At 39.9% G+C, this 18,864-nt stretch overlaps 1 protein-coding gene across 7 annotated transcripts in view; it reads right to left on the bottom strand.

Moving 5' to 3' along the window:
• LOC138745950 (ELKS/Rab6-interacting/CAST family member 1-like) overlaps positions 1-18,864 on the bottom strand; it is a 539,260-nt gene that overhangs the window by 107,081 nt on the left and 413,315 nt on the right. The window contains exon 18 of one of the 7 annotated variants that reach the window (XM_069903522.1): positions 6,650-6,832. The exons of the other annotated variants lie outside the window; for them this stretch is intronic. Within the exon in view, the coding sequence (XP_069759623.1) occupies positions 6,818-6,832 (15 nt within the window). The 3' untranslated portion in view covers positions 6,650-6,817. Of the gene's footprint in view, positions 1-6,649; positions 6,833-18,864 lie in introns of those variants that run through there. 7 annotated transcript variants of the gene reach the window in all.

Raw genomic sequence — 18,864 nt, 5'->3', positions numbered from 1 at the left:
GGAGGTGAAACTGAAAGTAAGAAAGAGCAGCCCCAATTATTACTGATGTATCTTTTTAAGGACAAAGCTTCTCAGTCAATATTATTCTCTACTTTTAGCAAACTGACTACTGAAATAGTTAACAAATTAACTGTTAATCTTTGCCTGCTCTAGCCAATGCAAATAAATACTCTAAGTATATATGTACTATTTTAACATAGAACATACAATAAAATATGTAGCAAGACACCTAGGACCTATTGCTTGACAGCCATGCACACTTGATCATTAAATATAAAAGGTACACAGGTTCTCTGTTTACATAAATCACAATATTATACCAAATAATTGACAAAAGCAGACTTGCAACCAGATAAATTCATATTCAGCAATAATTCATTTGATTTTGTGCTAATGCAAAATAACCTGCCAATCAATCACAAAACTACTTCAAGTACAGGTCAATATAATTTAGCTTTTAAAATCTGAAATATGCCCAAAATCTGTATTTATATTCCTACATTAGTGGAATGCGTCAACAGCAGTTACAGCAGGGGTTAGATCTGGTGTAAAACCAAGAAGCCTATTCATTTGATTGATGAAGGTCGGCCTCCAAGATCAAGAGAATATAAATAATGGATGTAATTTTAATTATTTAAAGTGTTTTTAAAATATTTTGCTTTTTTCCAACTTTTAAAGTTTCACTTTTTTATTGTTTTGGAATTATTCAGGAGGAGGTGAAATGGGGGTGTAGGTAGTATATGGCTATAAAAGTTTCCTCAGCTGCTTTTTGGATGCGTCTTCTTTAGGCCTGCATGTGAGAGGCTATTTGGCCCAACAAGATCATAACAGGTGTGCAGAAGGGCAATCCATCTAGACACAAGACCTGTACCTCTCCAAAACCTTGCAAATTCTTTCCTTTCACACTTAACCAGTTCCCTTTTAAATACTACAAATGAATTTGCATCCACTACTCCTGCAGAGCTTTTGAATCTTTGGCAAAATTCATATTGTGTTCATTGGTTCTTAATTATTTTACAAATTGAAATAGTTTCTCCGCATTTACTTTGTTTCTATCTTTCCTGATTTTCAATTCATCTCTCCATCAGACCACCTGCAACTTCCTCAATTCCATGAAAATATTTCCACTTTATCATTCCATCACATAACTGGAAAGGCTTTAGCGACCTCTCCTGCATCCTTGAAAATGATTTTTCAGCTTTCTGAATGTGTCACACTTTGAATTGTACGTAATATTTTAGTTGTGGCTGAAAGAGTGTTAGAAAGGTTCATCAAGATTATTTTGCTCTTAATGGTCGTGAGAGATTGGAGAAGTTGTCTGATGGTAGAAGAAGTACATGACAGTAATTGGATTGGTTCCATTAATGGAGGCAGTTGGGGTTGTCAAGATGCTTCAGCAGTGATGGATCAAGAAGATGTAGCTCAGAGAATCTGATTTGGTTTAGGAAAAGCAGATAGTGGTCACGATGGGTGGTGGGAGGGTGCAATTGTGGGTAGGAAGGTGAATCTGAAAGTTGCAAAGGGTGAGGGTTGAGAGTTTTATTGGGCACTTTGTTAAACCGTCATCATCCAAGCTCAGAAGTAATGCTATAAAGGCATTTAACACAACAACAGGGCTCTACTTTCAACTGCAAGGTTTCCCAAAACCCGTACAGAAGAAAGAAGCACAAAAAATTTATTAGCCGTCATTGGCCAGTTAGACATTTGAGTCGATAAATGTTTAATCTCGTATCCTCAAACCATGTCCTTTGGTTCTGGATCACTGCAGCTAGGGAAAACCCTGATAACAGTTTGTACCTGTCAATAAACTCTTCTAAAAGTCAAAGCAACATTTGACTTTTAAACAGCTTACAGCACCAATATATAGCTTTCAGTAACTTGTTTCCAAGGAAGTCAGATTATTTGCATATTAACATTTCTCAATCAATCTCCATTTAAATGATATTCTGTAATGTTATGGTTAAAAAATAATTCACACAATGAAGGTATATTTAAATGACCAACCCTCACCTGCAAATAGATTTCCTCCCCATTTCTGTTTAAATGACAAATTGGTATGTTTCAGATATGTTTGGATTCTGTTCGAGATATTTTACATTTTAACTTCTAATGAAATTTCAACACACTTGTTTACAGATTTGCCAACCAGCAAATATATATATAGCAGCAGCAAGCAATAAGGCGGATCTTTAAATCAAGAAGCAGCTGACAAAAAGAAGAGTGAAAGGATTGAGTTGAGGGGGGGGGGGAAATGGAGATGATATTACATCCATCTGTAGAAGTGCATGAGACAAAACTGGAAGATACTATTTGAAGCAGTAATAGAGAACTTTACTGATCTCCTGACCAACAATATTCTTTACTGATCTCCTGACCAACAATATACTTTACTGATCTCCTGATCAACAATATTCTTTACTGATCTCCTGACCAACAATATTCTTTACTGATCTCCTGACCAACAATATTCTTTACTGACCTCCTGACCAACAATATTCTTTACTGATCTCCTGACCAACAATATTCTTTACTGATCTCCTGACCAACAATATTCTTTACTGATCTCCTGACCAACAATATTCTTTACTGATCTCCTGACCAACAATATTCTTTACTGATCTCCTGACCAACAATATTCTTTACTGATCTCCTGACCAACAATATTCTTTACTGATCTCCTGACCAACAATATTCTTCAAGCAACACTTATTTCATTGATATTTGTGAGAACTTCTTTTGTAAACCATGGCTGGAAAGTACAAAATCATATTGATTACACTAGAAAAGTATTTATCTGCTTTGACAATCCTGTGACTATAAAAAAAGTGAAAATACAATTTTTTTCCTTTGCCCAATCTTCATCTGAGACCCACATATCATTTTCAGACTTTCGAGATCCCAGGCCCTTTCCTAACACAAATTGGACAAGTCTTCAAAGTAAAAGGGATGGTATCTCGCTGTTGGTGCCAATTACTTCATTGTTAAGTTTTGGGATTTTTGAAATCATTGTAAAATCTGTATTTTAATAGCAGTTGATGCACATAAACCTTACAATTAAAATAGAAACGAAGACCCATTTTACATTGTATTTTGAATCACAGCCATGAAATAAACATAAAAAAATCATTTGCAATGATGCATTCATGGTACATTCTTATGTCAGAGTGAAATTAGGTTCAACAATACACACTTTGAACTCCCCTAGTTTGGCTTCAGTCATTTCAGTCAGCTTCATAGCTCTCAAAACTTCTTAATCATTCAACTTAAATAGAAATTTTTAATAGCATAATTAACATTAAATCATGCATCAAATATTTGCTGTTCAGTTTAAACATGGAAGTCAAATAAAACTGCCTCATAATATTTTTATTACTAGGATTCAAACATTTGAATTCTAAATGTATGCCTTTAATTTTTAAGTGCCAAGTCTTCAGCATTCACTTGCTTGAAGGAAAATAAATTTCAGGTCAGTAAAAGTGATCCACACCACCCCAACCCCCCACCCCCAGCATCGATACACAGATGAGTTAAACACCATGTTTTGAATGAAATGGAGTACAACCACACAAAGGATTGCAGTTCACACTTTTGGATGAACATGTGAAAGTGATTGTGAGAAACAAGGAGTCAAAACAAATTCTCACCATTCTGAACAAAATAGCTGCTTAAGTTCATCTGATTGGCTATGCCCATATGCCCTCCTCATCATCCTTTTTGGTTGCAGATGACAAGGCCAACCAATGACAGCATGGAGAATAAATAAAAGTAAGTTAGTACTTGCAGATTACAACTTGATTGTACATTAGAACACAGACACGAAGAGGCGTCTTCTCAGAGATCTCCTTCTGTTTGCTTCGTGCAAAAAATCAGACGGGTTAAAAGACAAACAACGTTCCTTGTTAATGATATCAAATCAGTTTTGTATTTGAGTGACAGGGTTGTGTTTTCAGCAGAAAAATATTACACTTATTTAATGCATGTAACGAGAAGGACTGGCAAAGATGAAAAAGTTTCATGTCATTTTTATTACATTCCTGTCAAATCTTTTTGATATACCAGTACAGGTTGTCCATTAAAGCATTCTTTACCATTGGATTTTAGCATAATAATTCTTTGCAATTTAGCAAAATCCAAAGAAATACAAAAATTAATTATCCAAATTTTCATTGCCAGGAGGTTAACAGGGCAGAGTTGAAATTAATGTTCAGTAACTTCTCTTCCACTCTAATTCAGAATGATTCCAAGAATTTTCAAGTTTCTTCTTCAAAAGAATTGAATGGGATCCAGAGTTGGTCCACAAAGTGAAACATGCTATAATTCTTTTAGTCAGCCAAGAAAGTGCATGCCAGAGATTTTGCTATGTTTCAAGTATCTCTGTTTGTTAACTTTGAATTTTCAGGTGAACACCACTCACAGGCCAGACCCTGTGCTTTTACAATTAAATTTAGCTCCCTAATGCTGATAGAAAAATCTGAACCAATCTGAAAATACAGTAAAGTGCATATGCCCAAAGATACCAAAATATAGATTTGCTCTTGAAAGAATCCAGATATCATGGATGTACTTTGCCATTGACTAGGGATAGGGAATTTCCCTCTCAATAGGTGGCAGGGGTCTACTGGAGGTGAACTAGCTAATTACACTCCATTTATCCAAATATTTCTTTGATTCCTGTTCAATATTACCTTGCCTATTTGACATTGCATTACAGCTAAGTGAGAGAATCATCTGCAGCAGGTTATAGGTTTACTTTTTTCAACAAATTAGACTGCTCATTCTTCACAGAAAGTGATTCATGCAATCTCAAACTACATACAGAGGAGTAAGAATATTATCGTCCCAAGAGAAATAGTAATTTGTTGCTCTTTAGACAGGTAACAAGTTGAATTTCAACATGGCTTACATCATATGCGCACGTTCTTATTGCTACAGGAAATCAATAAACTAGGTAAAATACGTACGTGCTTTGTGACTTTATATATCAAGGAAGATGCAATGACTAACTCGTACAGTACATCTTAGTGTTTCAATTCATTTACATTCGAATCCAGTCCAAAGACTATCAACTCATGGAAACACATGAAGTGGCATCTAAGGTCACCAAGCTTGTGCTGCCTCTTTTGAAAGAGCAGTTGATGTCAGCTCAGCTTGCTGCTTTTTGCCTGCAACACTGTAAGCTCCAATTCCTGATGCGCCGGCCTAACCCCAATTGAAAGTTATTTGTGGAAGAACCTTCTACTCTTTCCTGATAGAGCATTCCACATCCTGAAGATGACATATATCAAATAAATTATATATAACAACATTCTCAATGGGGGCCATAATGCCCCCTGCGGCCACAGCACATTTAAGGGGGGGCCTCAGACTGAAATCATAAAATATTTTTAAGGTTTTTTCTTTGTAGACGGTAGAAGAAACAAACTAAACTTGACTGCTTCACAGGGAAGAAGGCCCATAAACTTAGAGCAGAGTCCTAAGGGAGCCATATCCAAAAACAGGTTGAAATGGTTGATATAGAACATTGTGAAAATGATATCATCTCTTGATTACTTGCTGATGACTTTAAATCTATGACCTCTGATCATTAATCCACTCACTCAGGGAATGTCTCTCTATTCTTGTCAAAACCTCTAATTATTTTGAAAACATCCATAGATGATCTTTTAATTACTTTTCCTAAGGAGAATAATCTTATTTTATCCCTACATTGTATCCAAAGCCAATCATTTTAATAAAATCTTGGTAAACCTCCTTTATTTCTGTAGTCTGAATAGCAGTCTTGTTTAAGTCTGTGCACTCAACCCCAAAGTCTGCAGGCTTTCTTGATTAACTACTTGTACAGCCCATAACTTATGAAGCTCTCGCACAGTCTTAATTTTTATATTCTTTTCTCTATTTATATAGTAGGTCAAGAAACCCATGTTCATTGTACGTTACTAGTTTTTGTAGTATCTTTAAGGGTGTGTACAGATGGACTCCAGCTTCTCAGATCAGCTACTGTGAGATCTTTACGCATCATTTTTTTCAAAGTATATCTCACATTTTCCCACATTGAATGTAATTTTCCACACGTCGGCTCATTTTACCATTCTGTTCATGCTATCCCCAAACCTTCACTGATAGACAGTACTTTAGCATGTCTGTATCAAAAGGTTTATCATTTGCAAACATTAAATTGTAGACTCAAACTACCAGAGTTAAAATAGAAAAAGTCATGGTTCCAGAACACCCACTGCAATACACTCCCCGTTTGAAAAAAATCCATCTTCCTCCCTTTTCTGTCATGAAGCCAAGCTTATAATCATAATGCATATTTCCTTTTAATCCTGTGGGCTTCCATCTTCTTATTGCTTACTATATGGAACTTTGCTGAATGCCTTCCTAAGGCCTTTGGGGTTAAACTGGATAGGACTGGAAACATGTGTGCTTATTTGGCCCAGAGCATGAGATGCATAAAGTTTGTATCACAATATATTAATTTCATTTATGCGATTAATCAATGTTAACAGCACTATACTGGCTTCGGCACAATTCTGTTGAAACCAATTATGTGCAGATAGCACAAGATGAAGCATAATTAGAGCTGACCAAAATAGTCTTTACACATCTTAAGAGGAGTCACTTTGCAGAATTGAGATTTGTCAAAAGATATGGTAGTAGTGAGTGTAAGCACCCCGATTTGCAGAATCTAGCTCTGAAGATCTCAGTCAGTGAGGTGGAAAGAAGGCCAGATGTACTCTTTCCAAAGGGGCCAGGAAGTCACCCAGGTACATAGTCAAGTGTCCATGGGAGGATCAAGTTTAATCCAAAAAATCCATTAAGGAGATGGATGCTGAAACGACAACAATTTCAAAACCTGTAGATCCAGACATAATGTTACATCTAAGATGACATTCCATTTTTACTATAATACACAAAGGTTTTCTATGTTTACAATAACTCAAGCTATTGGATATATGTTGTCAGAAATTCAAGTTAACACTGCTGAAAGAAACTTTCATGTTACACTAGCAATTATTAGGATTGTTGAGTAATTGGAATGGGAGAAATACAGAGACTCATCCTCTCCCTAACCAGTGGTCAAGATGACAGCTAACATGATCTCATCACTGCAATTCCATTAGTGTCCTGTTCAGAGTCATCCTTAAATTCTTCTGCAGCTCTCTCACTGCATGTCAACTGTCATGCTACAGGAATGGGGGAAACTCCGATAAAAGAACTTAGATAGCTACATGTTTGATAGGTAACAAGTGCATGCACAAAGATATAGTGCCCTCCATAATGTTTGGGACAAAGATACTTTTTTTCCTTTATTTGCCTGCGCTCCACAGTTTTAAATTTGTAATCAAACAATTCTCATGAGATTAAATGGAACATTCCAGATATTATTCAAGATAATATGACTACGTAGAATTAACTTTTTATACATAGTTCTCACATTTTAGGGCACCATAATGTTTGGCATCACAGGTGTTTGTGATTACTCAGGTATGTTTAATTGCATTATTGGTGCAGGTATAAGAGAGCTAGGCTTGCTTCTAAGCTATGATCACCAGTCTGTAATTGCCATTTTTCAACATGAGCACCAGAATTGTGCCAATGAAAGTCAAAGAAGCCATTATGAGGCCGAAAAACAGTAAGAGACATTGTCCAAACCTAAGGATTATCAAATTCAACAGTTTGAAACATTATTAAGAAGAAAGAGCACATTGATGAGCTCAGCAATTGCAAAGGGACTAGAAGAATTCTAGATGACAGAAGAATTCTCATCATAATGAAGAAACATCCCCAAATGCCTGTCCAACAGATCAGAAATGGTCTTCAGGAGGCAGGTGTAGATGTGTCAATGACAACTGATAATAGAAGACCTAATGAACAAAATGTAGAGGCTACACTGCAAGATACAAACCGCGAGTTGGCCTCTGAAACAGGATGGCCAACAGGATTACAGTTTGCCAAGTACAGCACAACTTCGATGAACCAAAATCAGGTTGTCCAAATTTTTGGACCTGGAAGTAACATCTGTTTAGCTCTGAAATGTTTTTTTGGATAGTTGAGGATTTCAGAAATCCTAATTATCCTAATTTATCTCAAAAATGTTGCTTCTGAAAAATTTTGGATAAATGATGATATCCAAACAATCAGAAATCCTATTATCCAAAATTTTTTCAGAGCCAAACCGATGTCACAGTTGAAAAGATTTTGGAATTTTGGAAAAACCTCTGTGTAGAATTTCAAGTTTTTGTGTTGGATTTTTCTTATTTTGTTCAGGTTGTTTTTGGTGAAAATTAAACTTTATTTCATGCTTAAAATGCCTTCCCTTGTTGTTTGTTGTTGTTTAAACAATGTTACAAATGATTTGCTTTTGCTACTGGGCTGTTGCTGCTGGACTAGTTATCCAAAAATATCATTTATCCAAAATAGGCCCAGTCCCGTCCATTCTGGATAATCGGAATTATACTGTAGTATTTAAAAGAACAGACAGAATTCTGGAAAGAACGTCTTGTGGACAGATTTATCCACAATTTTATAGAGACTAAGATGAACCTATAACAGAGTGATGGCAAGAGCAAAGCGTGCAAGCATAAAGGAACTGCTCAAGATCCAAAACATACCACCTCATCTGAGAAACATGGTGGTGGGGGTGTTATGGCCTGGGCATGTATGGCTGCCGCAGGTACTGGTGCACTTATCTTCATTGATAATGTAACCGCTGATGACAATAGCAAAATTAATTCTGAGGTGTATAGAAACATCTTATCTGCTCAAGTTCAAGTAAACACCTCCAAACTCGTTAGATGGAGCTTCAGCCTACAACAAGAAAATGATCCCAAACTGTGGTGTGGCCTACTGCAGGAGGCAACCTCTGTTCCAGCAGGAGAGTAAGCGGACAGGACAACACCTGGCCGGCTGTCAATCAGCTGGCCTGAAGGGATCAAGCGCCATCCGGTCGGGTGTCAATCACCCTCCGGGATATAAACCTGCGCCGGCCTCCCGAGGCCTCACTCAGAGTTACTGCAGCTACAGTCAGCCTGGCTCTGTGGACGTCTTTGTGGATTAAAGCTTGTTGTACAGTCTTTATCTTTGTGTGTGTCTGATTCTGGCTAACAGTGCACCACAATTTAATCCACAAAATTTTCCCACGGTGGCTTTGGAAAAACTCCTGTGTGCAGGGAGCCTCGAGGTCGACCCATGCCACCCGGAAGCCCAGACACGCTTCGAGATCTGGCAGCACACAGTCGAGGCAATCATCGAGGCACACGAGGGTGACATCCTGGACTCTGATCGGAAAAGGTTGGACCTACTCCAGTCAAAGCTGGGTCCCTGCGCCTTCCAGGTAACCAAAGGCTGCTCCACGTACAAGAGTGCAATGGACACTCTCGAGAACTTGTACAAGCCCCCCATGAATGTGGTCTGTGCAACACCCGAGCCCAGCAACCCGGGGAGACGGCTGAGTCTTACCTGGGACACTTGCGAAAGTTGGCCCGAACGTGTCTGGCTGAACCCAGGGTAGGTGTATAGGAGGTCGAGAGGATGATGTGCAACGCCTTCATCCGAGGGCTACGCTCGAGAGCCATCCGGCAGAAGCTGCTGGAAGACAACATCTATGCCCTAACCAGGACTGTGGAAGTGGTCCAAACCTTGGAAGCAGCAGCCCTGCACGTCGAAGCCTTCGATTCCAGGTTCCCCCAGGCTCCCTCATGGCCCTCTCACACTGCAGCTGCAGCTCCAGGCCGAGCTGGGGAGAAGAAAATTGCTGCAGCAGGTGCCCAGCGCCCCTGTAAGCACTGTGGGTCCTGGTATGGTCAGATCGACAATTGTGCCAAAACTGCCCAGCGAGGAACCAGTATTGTTCCCGATGCAGCAAGAAAGGCCACTTTGCCAAAGTGTGCGTCTATAAACATGCCGGCAGCTCAGCGACCCTATATGATCTCCCCACCTCCCCTGTGGACCCCCCCACGTGCGTGTGCCAGGCGGTGCAATTGTCCCCGTGATGACTTCCCCGACTTCGACCGCGCAACATCCAGCCCCGCCAGCGACCGTCACATCGTGTGCCCTGAGCATCTGCACCAGCCCTCGCCCTCGCCGGCAGAGCTCACTGAGAACTACAACGACGTCACTTCTGGCTCATGGTGTGATGTCACTTCCGGCTGATGTAACGACATCACTGCCACTGGCAGTGATGATGTCACTTCCCCCGGCACAGCGGACATGGCTGGGGAAGGAGGCCAGCCACGCAGCGCCCCCCATGTGTTACCACCATCTTGGGCCAGGCAGCTCCCGACATGGAGGGACCTGACCATGTTGAGCATGACGTTGTCAACATGGGCGATGACCAAGCCACCCGACTGACGCTCCCCATGCCTCCGGGTGCCATCAGCTGCCACATGCCGCACCCAGCGACCAACGGCAATGTGGTCAAAATAGGCGATGACCAGGCTGCCCTACCGACGCTCCCCTCCGAAGGCTAATGGCTACCGCAGGCTGCACCTCATGATCGATGTCCACGTGGTCAACACGGGCGATGTCCAGGTTGCCCTATCGATGCTCCCTATCCCTCCGACTCCGACTCCGAGATGGTCCTGTCCGCCACGACGCTGACCAGGGACATCCCCCACGATCTCGGGCGCTCGATGATGGACATGCGAGTCAACGGGCAGGTAACAAAGTGCCTGTTGGACAGTGGCAGCACCGAGAGCTTCATTCACCTGAGAGTGGCCCACTTCCTAAGGTTAAAGGTCCACCCCACCACCAGCTCAATCGCCCTCGCCGCCAAGGATAAGACTGTTGGTACCCTTGGGCGCTGGTCGGTCGATATAACGGTGGGAGGGGAGACTTACACAGGATTCAGGCTCCTGGTCATGTCAAAACTCTGGGCACCACTCCTCCTGGGTCTGGATTTCCAGTGCCACCTGCAGAGTGTCACCCTTGCCTTCAGGGGAGCACCCAACCTCCATTCACATTGTACAGCACGCCAACCTACCAGCCCCGGCCAACCTGTGGCCTCTCCACACTGCGCATCACCCCACCGGCGCTCTTTCCACATCTTGCGCTAGGCTGCAAGCCAATCGCTGCCAGAAGTAGGCGCTATTGCGCTGCAGACAGGGACTTCATCAAGGCAGAGGTGTGGCGACTCCTGGCGGAAGGCGTTATAGAGCCCAGTAACACCTCTCGGAGAGCCCAAGTCCTGGTGGACAAAGGGGGAAGTAAGCCAAGGATGGTCGTGGATTATAGCCAGACCATTAATCAGTACACCCAGCTGGCTGCCTACCCCCTGCCGAGGATCGCCAACATGGTCAATGAGATAGCCTGCTACCGGGTTTTCTCCACGATTGACCTGAAGTTGGCATTTCACCAAATCCCTATCTTCCCGAAGGACAAATCCTACACTGCCTTTGAGGCGAATGAGCGCCTGTACCAGTTCCGCTGGGTTTCTTTTGGGGTCACGAAGGGTCTCCGTCTTCCAGTGGGAGATGGATCGCATGGTAGACTGGCACAAGCTGAAGGCAACATTCCCATATCTGGATAACGTCACTATCTGTGGCCATGATTAGCAGGACCATGATGCTAACCTGGAAAAATTCCTCCAGGCGGCCGTGGAGCTGAACCTCACTTACAACAAGGAGAAGTGTGTGTTCAGCACCACCCGCCTCGCCATCCTGGGGTATATCGTGGCCCATGGAGACGTCGGCCCAGATCCGGAAAGGATTCACCCATTAATGGAGTTACCCCTTCCTCCCCACGCTAAAGGCCCTCCCCAGGTGCCTGGGCCTATTCTCTTATTACTTGCAGTGGGTCCCTCGCTTCTCGGACAAGATCTGCCTTTTGGTCCAAGCCACATCTTTTCCCCTCCCACCCGCATCAGGCGAAACATCGCAGACGCCACGATGCAGGCTGTGGATGAGGACTTCCTCTTCTTTTTTTTAAAAATTTTTTATTTTTCACACCATAAACCACATTAACCATGATACATACTTTTTCCTTTTCAAATATATACAGTGCCATTTTCTCCCCACCCCCCCTCCCATCCCAACCTCCCTACCTCCCCCTCCCGTCCATTTAAAGTAGAAAATCTAGGATACACTAAACCAGTCAAACAATGTTGTCATTCAATAAAAATAAACAAGAAATTCCACTGAGTCAATTCTTTTCATTTCCTTCTCCTTTCGTTAATTTAGGTAGTGAATGTTCCCGGTAGGTTTTCGCTATTGTGTTTCATGTAAGGCTCCCATATTTGTTCAAATATTTCAATATTATTTCTTAAACTATATGTTATTTTTTCTAATGGAATACATTTATTCATTTCTATATACCATTGTTGTATTTTCAAATTATCTTCCGATTTCCAGGTTGACATAATACATTTTTTTGCTACGGCTAGAGCTATCTTAACAAATCTTTTTTGTGCATCCTCCAAATCAGTTCCAAATTCTTTGTTTTTTATGTTACTTAGGAGGAAGATCTCTGGATTATTTGGATTATTGTTTTCTGTAATTTTATTTAATATTTGGGTTAGATCTTCCCAAAATTTTTCTACTTTCTCACATGTCCAGATTGCATGAATTGTTGTTCCCATTTCTTTTTTACATCGAAAACATCTATCAGATACTGTTGGATCCCATTTATTTAACTTTTGAGGTGTAATGTATGGCCTGTGTATCCAGTTATATTTTATCATACGTAACCTCGTATTTATTGTATTTCTCATCGTTCCAGAACATAACTACTCCCATGTTTCCTTTTTTATCTTTATATTTAAATCTTGTTCCCATTTTTGTTTAGTTTTACCATTTGTTTCCTCATTCTCCTTTTCTTGCAGTTTAATATACATATTTGTTATAAATCTTTTGATTATCATTGTATCTGTAATCACATATTCAAAGTTACTTCCCTCTGGTAAACTCAGACTGCTTCCTAATTTGTCCTTCAAGTAGGATCTCAATTGGTAATATGCCAGCACTGTATCTTGAGTTATATTGTATTTATCTTTCATTTGTTCAAAGGATAATAATCTATTTCCTAAAAAACAATTTTCTATTATTTTGATCCCTTTTTTCTCCCATTCTCTAAAGGAAAGGTTATCTATTGTAAAAGGGAGTAACTTATTTTGCGTCAATATTAGTTTTGGTCATTGATAATTTGTTTTATTTTTTTCTACATGAATCTTCTTCCAAATATTGAGTAGATGATGTAATACTGGAGAACTTCTATGTTGTACCAATTTTCTCTGTCAGGTGTATTGGCAATGCCTGAAATAGGTATAATATCCTTGGAAAAATGTTCATTTTAATACAGTTTATCCTTCCTATTAGTGTTAGTGGTAAATCTTTCCAATGCTCTAAATCGTCCTGTAATTTTTTCATTAGTGGATAATAATTGAGTTTATATAGTTGGCCAAGATTTTTATTTATTTGTATACCTAGATATCTTATTGCTTGCATTTGCCATCTGAATGGTGATTCCTTCTTAAAATTTGAGAAATCCGCATTATTCATAGGCATTGCTTCACTTTTATTTACGTTAATCTTGTAACCCGACACTTCTCCATATTCCTTCAATTTCTTATATAATTCTTTTATTGATAGTTCTGGTTCTGTTAAGTATACTATAACATCATCCGCAAATAAACTGATTTTATATTCCTTGTCTTTTATTTTTATCCCTTTTATATTATTTTCTGTTCTTATCAATTCTGCTAGTGGTTCTATAGCTAACGTGAATAATAAAGGTGATAGTGGGCATCCCTGCCGTGTTGACCTGCTTAAGTTAAATTGCTTTGATACATATCCATTTACTGTCACTTTCGCCAATGGTCCCTTATATAATGCTTTAATCCAATTAATATACTTCTCTGGTAAACTGAATTTTTGCAATACTTTGAATAAATAATTCCATTCTACTCTGTCAAAGGCCTTCTCTGCGTCTAAAGCAACTGCTACTGTTGGCGCTTTACTCCCTTCTACTGCATGGATTAAGTTAATAAATTTACAAATATTGTCTGTTGTGCGTCTTTTTTTAATAAATCCAGTTTGGTCTAGATTTACCATTTTCGGTACATACTCTGCTAATCTGTTTGCTAATAGTTTAGCTATTATCTTATAATCTGTGTTAAGTAAAGATATTGGTCTATATGGCGCTGGTGCGAGTGGATCTTTCCCTTGCTTTAGTATTACTGTAATTATTGCTGTTTTACATGAATCTGGTAAGCTTTGTGTTTTATCAATCTGGTTGATTACTTCCAGGAGGGGAGGAATTAATAAATCTTTAAATGTTTTATAGAATTCTATTGGGAATCCATCCTCTCCTGGTGTTTTATTATTTGGTAATTTTTTTTATTATCTCTTGTATTTCTACTATTCCAAATGGTTCTGTTAATTTATTTTGTTCCTCTATTTGTAGTTTTGGTAGTTCAATTTTAGTTAGAAATTCATCTATTTTCCCTTCTTTCCCTTCGTTTTCAGTTTGGTATAATTGTTCATAGAATTCTCTAAAGTTTTCCTTGATCTCCTTTGGATTATATGTGATTTGTTTGTCTTTTTTCCTTGATGCCAATACCATTTTCTTAGCTTGTTCTGTCTTAAGCTGCCATGCTAGAATTTTGTGCGTTTTTTCCCCTAGTTCATAATATTTCTGTTTTGTCTTCATTATATTCTTCTCCACCTGATATGGTTGTAGTGTTTCATATTTTATTTTTTTATCTGCCAATTCTCTTCTTTTAGTTGTATCTTCCTTCATTGCTAATTCTTTTTCTATATTTACTATTTCCCTTTCCAACTGCTCTATTTCCTGATTATAGTCCTTCTTCATCTTGGTTACATAACTTATTATTTGCCCTCTAATGAACGCTTTCATTGCATCCCATAGTATAAACTTATCTTTCACTGATTCCGTGTTTATTTCAAAATACATTTAAATTTGTCTTTCAATTAATTCTCTAAAATCTTGCCTTTTGAGTAACATGGAGTTTAATCTCCATCTATACATTATTGTCAATATTAAGGGTGAATGGTCCGATAATATTCCAGCTTTATATTCTGTTTTTCTTACTCTATCTTGCATACGAGCTGATAACAAAAATAGGTCTATTCTTGAGTATGTTTTATGTCTAGCCAAGTAATATGAATATTCCTTTTCCTTTGGGTGTTGTTTCCTCCATATATCCAAAAGTTGCATTTCTTCCATTGATTTAATTATAAATTTGGTTACTTTGTTCTTTCTGTTAATTTTTTTCCCAGTTTTGTCCATATTTGAATCCAAATTCAGGTTAAAATCCCCTCCTATTAATATGTTCCCTTGCGTATCTGCTATCTTCAAAAAAATATCTTGCATAAACTTTTGATCTTCTTCGTTAGGTGAATATACATTGAGTAGATTCCAAAACTCCGAATATATCTGACATTTTATCATTACATATCTCCCTGCTGGATCTATTATTTCCTCTTCTATTTTAATTGGCACATTTTTACTAATTAATATAGCTACTCCTCTTGCTTTTGAATTATACGACGCTGCTGTTACGTGCCCTACCCAATCTCTCTTTAATTTCTTGTGCTCCAATTCAGTTAAATGTGTTTCTTGCACAAATGCTATATCAATTTTTTCTTTTTTCAGTAAATTTAGCAGTTTCTTCCTTTTAATTTGGTTATGTATTCCGTTAATATTTAAAGTCATATAGTTCAGCGTAGCCATTTTATACTTTGTTTATCTTCCCTTTCCGTTTCTCTATCATTACCTTTCCTTCTTATCCATTTCTGCTTTCTTGTTTTGAACACTTTATAAGACAACATTTCTAAAACATCAAACATTTTCCCTATTCTCCTATTTAAAACTTCTTTAACGCCAATCTCCCCTCCCCCTCCTGAGTTGCCCTTTATCCCTTGTCGGACAACCACATCTTCCCTCTCCATTTGGATTTGCGAATTCACTCGCAAACGTCAGCTGATTTTGCAGTGACCATAACTCCTCCCCACCCAGCCCCCCCCAGAAAAGATTTCAATTTTCATATGTAACAAAGGTCACTCTTTTAATTCCCTCCTTATTCCCTCTATTCCATTTCCCTCCCTTATTAATTCTTGTCTATACTCTATATATTTTCCTCTAAATACGGATACATTCATGTATGCACACTATATATATATATATATATATATATATACACACACATATACCCCTTTACACACATACATATAGATCGTGGTCATTTTTACTCTTATTACATGTCTTCATCTCTCTGCTTGTTTTGTAGTTGTTCTGCAAATTTCCTTGCTTCCTCTGGATCCGAGAATAGTCTGTTTTGTTGCCCTGGAATAATTATTTTAAGTACCGCTGGGTACCTTAACATAAATTTATATCCTTTTTTCCATAAGATCGTTTTCGCTGTATTGAACTCCTTTCTCTTCTTCAGGAGTTCAAAACTTATGTCTGGATAGAAAAAAATTTTTTGACCTTTATATTCCAGTGGCTTTTTGTCCACTCTTACTTTCTTAATTGCTTTCTCCATTATATTTTCTCTTGTTGTATATCTTAAGAATTTTACTAAAATTGATCTTGGTTTTTGCTGCGGTTGTGGTTTCGGGGCTAATGTTCTATGTGCCCTCTCTATTTCCATTTCTTCCTGTAATTCTGGTCTTCCCAGGACCCTGGGGATCCAATCTTTTATAAATTCTCTCATATTCTTGCCTTCTTCATTTTCCTTAAGGCCCACTATCTTTATATTATTTCTTCTATTATAGTTTTCTATCATATCTATCTTCTGAGATACCAGCTCCTGTGCCTCTTTAGCTTTTTTATTAGATTCATCTAATTTCTCTTTTAAGTCTTTTACTTCCATATCGACAAATGTTTCTCGTTTTTCCATATTTTCCACTCTTTTTGACAATTCTGATATGGCCACTTCCATTTTCTTCATTCTTTCTTCTGCATTCTTAATTCTTCTTTTTATCGCATCAAATTCTTGTAATTGCCATTCTTTCACTGATTCCATATATTCTTTAAAAAAAGCTACATCCATTGTCTTGCTTTTCTCTTCTTCTTCCACTTCTTTCTGTTCTTCTTCTTCTTCCTCCTCTGGGTTGACCATCTGTTGTTTCCTTGTTTACCTTTTACCCTCTTCTTTCTTGTTGTCGTTATTGTCTGTGTTCTGCACCTGCTGCTGTGCTGCAGGTGTCTCTCTCAGCTGTGGAGATCGACTCCGCAGCTGTTCCCCCCTCCCGTCAGTGTGTTTTTTTTCATGCGAGCCATTTTTGTAGTCCCGAGCCCGGGACCTCCACTGACCTGTGGGAGAGGGCCTCTCTCTCCGCGGCGGGCCTCTTCGGACAGGTAAGGCCTTCACCTTCTTCTTCCGACGTCTTTCCTTCTTCTTTTCTTCCCGTTGTTTTTGGTTTTTCTTTCTTCGCTGCCATTTTCTTCACACTTTTACTTTCACTTTGTTTTGGTTTTCAAGTTTGTGCCTTTGCTTTTTCTCTATCTTTTTTTAACTTTTCTGGAGAGGGCTGGAGTTCCCCTACCGGCCACTACTCCATCACGTGACTCCCCAGGACTTCCTCTTCCAGGTGGAGAGCGATGCCTCCGAGCTGGCCCTCGCTGCTACCCTCAACCAAGGGGAAGTGGGGGGGCTGGCAGCAGGGGTGTGCGTGGCTGGTGTGGTGCCGCGCGGAGTGGTAGCCAGGGGGGCTGGGGTCGACGTATGCAGGTCGTATTGGATGGGTGGGGGAGCGGGTTCATCTCCTAAGGCTGAAGCGGGCCCGTGATGGTCAAGGAGGTCCTGCGTGCCCCATAGCTGCCTGGGGACGGGGATGTATGTCCAGTAAGCGTCGTCCTTGGTTGGAGGGTGGCGTGGTGTGGTGGGTGCTCCTGCTGGTGCCAGGTCCCTGGTTGGGACGGTGTCCTCCCTGCCACTGCTGAACCTAACGTAAGCATAGCTATGGTTTGCATGAAGGAGGAAAACCAGCTCTACCAGGCTCCAGCCTGGTGTGTCCGTACATGCTTACGCAGAAGCACCGGTCCCGGGGACATGATGCCGGTAGAGGACCCATGATTCGGAGCCGAACAGGAGTATGGGTATGACAACGGCTCTGTACACGCTGATCTTTGTGTGTTTCTTCAGGTTATTGTTTTTCCAGACTCTTTTGTGTAGTCTTCCAAAGGCGCTATTTGCCTTGGCGAGACTGTTGTCTATCTCTTTGTCGATCCTTGCATCAGATGAAATAGTGCAATCAAGGTAGGTAAACTGGTTGACCGTTTTGAGTTCTGTGTGCCTGATGGAGATGTGGGGGGGCTGGTGGTCATGGAGGGGGGCTGGCTGATGGAGGACCTCAGTTTTCTTCAGGCTGACATCCAGGCCAAACATTTTGGCAGTTTCCGCAAAACAGGACGTCATGCGCTGGGGAGCTGGCTCTGAATGGGCAACTAAAGCGGCATCGTCTGCAAAGAGTAGTTCACGGACAAGTTGCTCTTGTGTCATGGTGTGAGCTTGCAGGCGCCTCAGATTGAAGAGACTGCCATCCGTGCAGTACCGGATGTAAACAGCGTCTTCATTGTTGAGGTCTTTCATGGCTTGTTTCAGCATCATGCTGAAAAAGATAGTAAATAGGGTTGGTGTGAGGACGCAGCCTTGCTTCACACCGTTGTCAATGGAGAATGGTTCGGAGAGCTCATTGCTGTATCTGACCCGACCTTGTTGGTTTTCGTGCAGTTGGATAACCATGTTGAGGATGTTGACATGGTCAAACCAAAATGTATACAAATAACGTTTAATATGATGTGGAATGCTCACTTTTATGTTAATTGTAATTGTTTGATTACAAATAATGTCCCAAACATTATGGAGGGAACTGTATTTAAGATTCCTTATTACTGGATAAA

Source organism: Narcine bancroftii, chromosome 11 (assembly GCF_036971445.1).
Source record: "Narcine bancroftii isolate sNarBan1 chromosome 11, sNarBan1.hap1, whole genome shotgun sequence".
Taxonomy (NCBI): Eukaryota; Metazoa; Chordata; class Chondrichthyes; order Torpediniformes; family Narcinidae; genus Narcine; species Narcine bancroftii.
The sequence above is the reverse complement of the archived record's forward strand: the minus strand, read 5'-3'. Positions and strand labels throughout refer to the sequence as shown.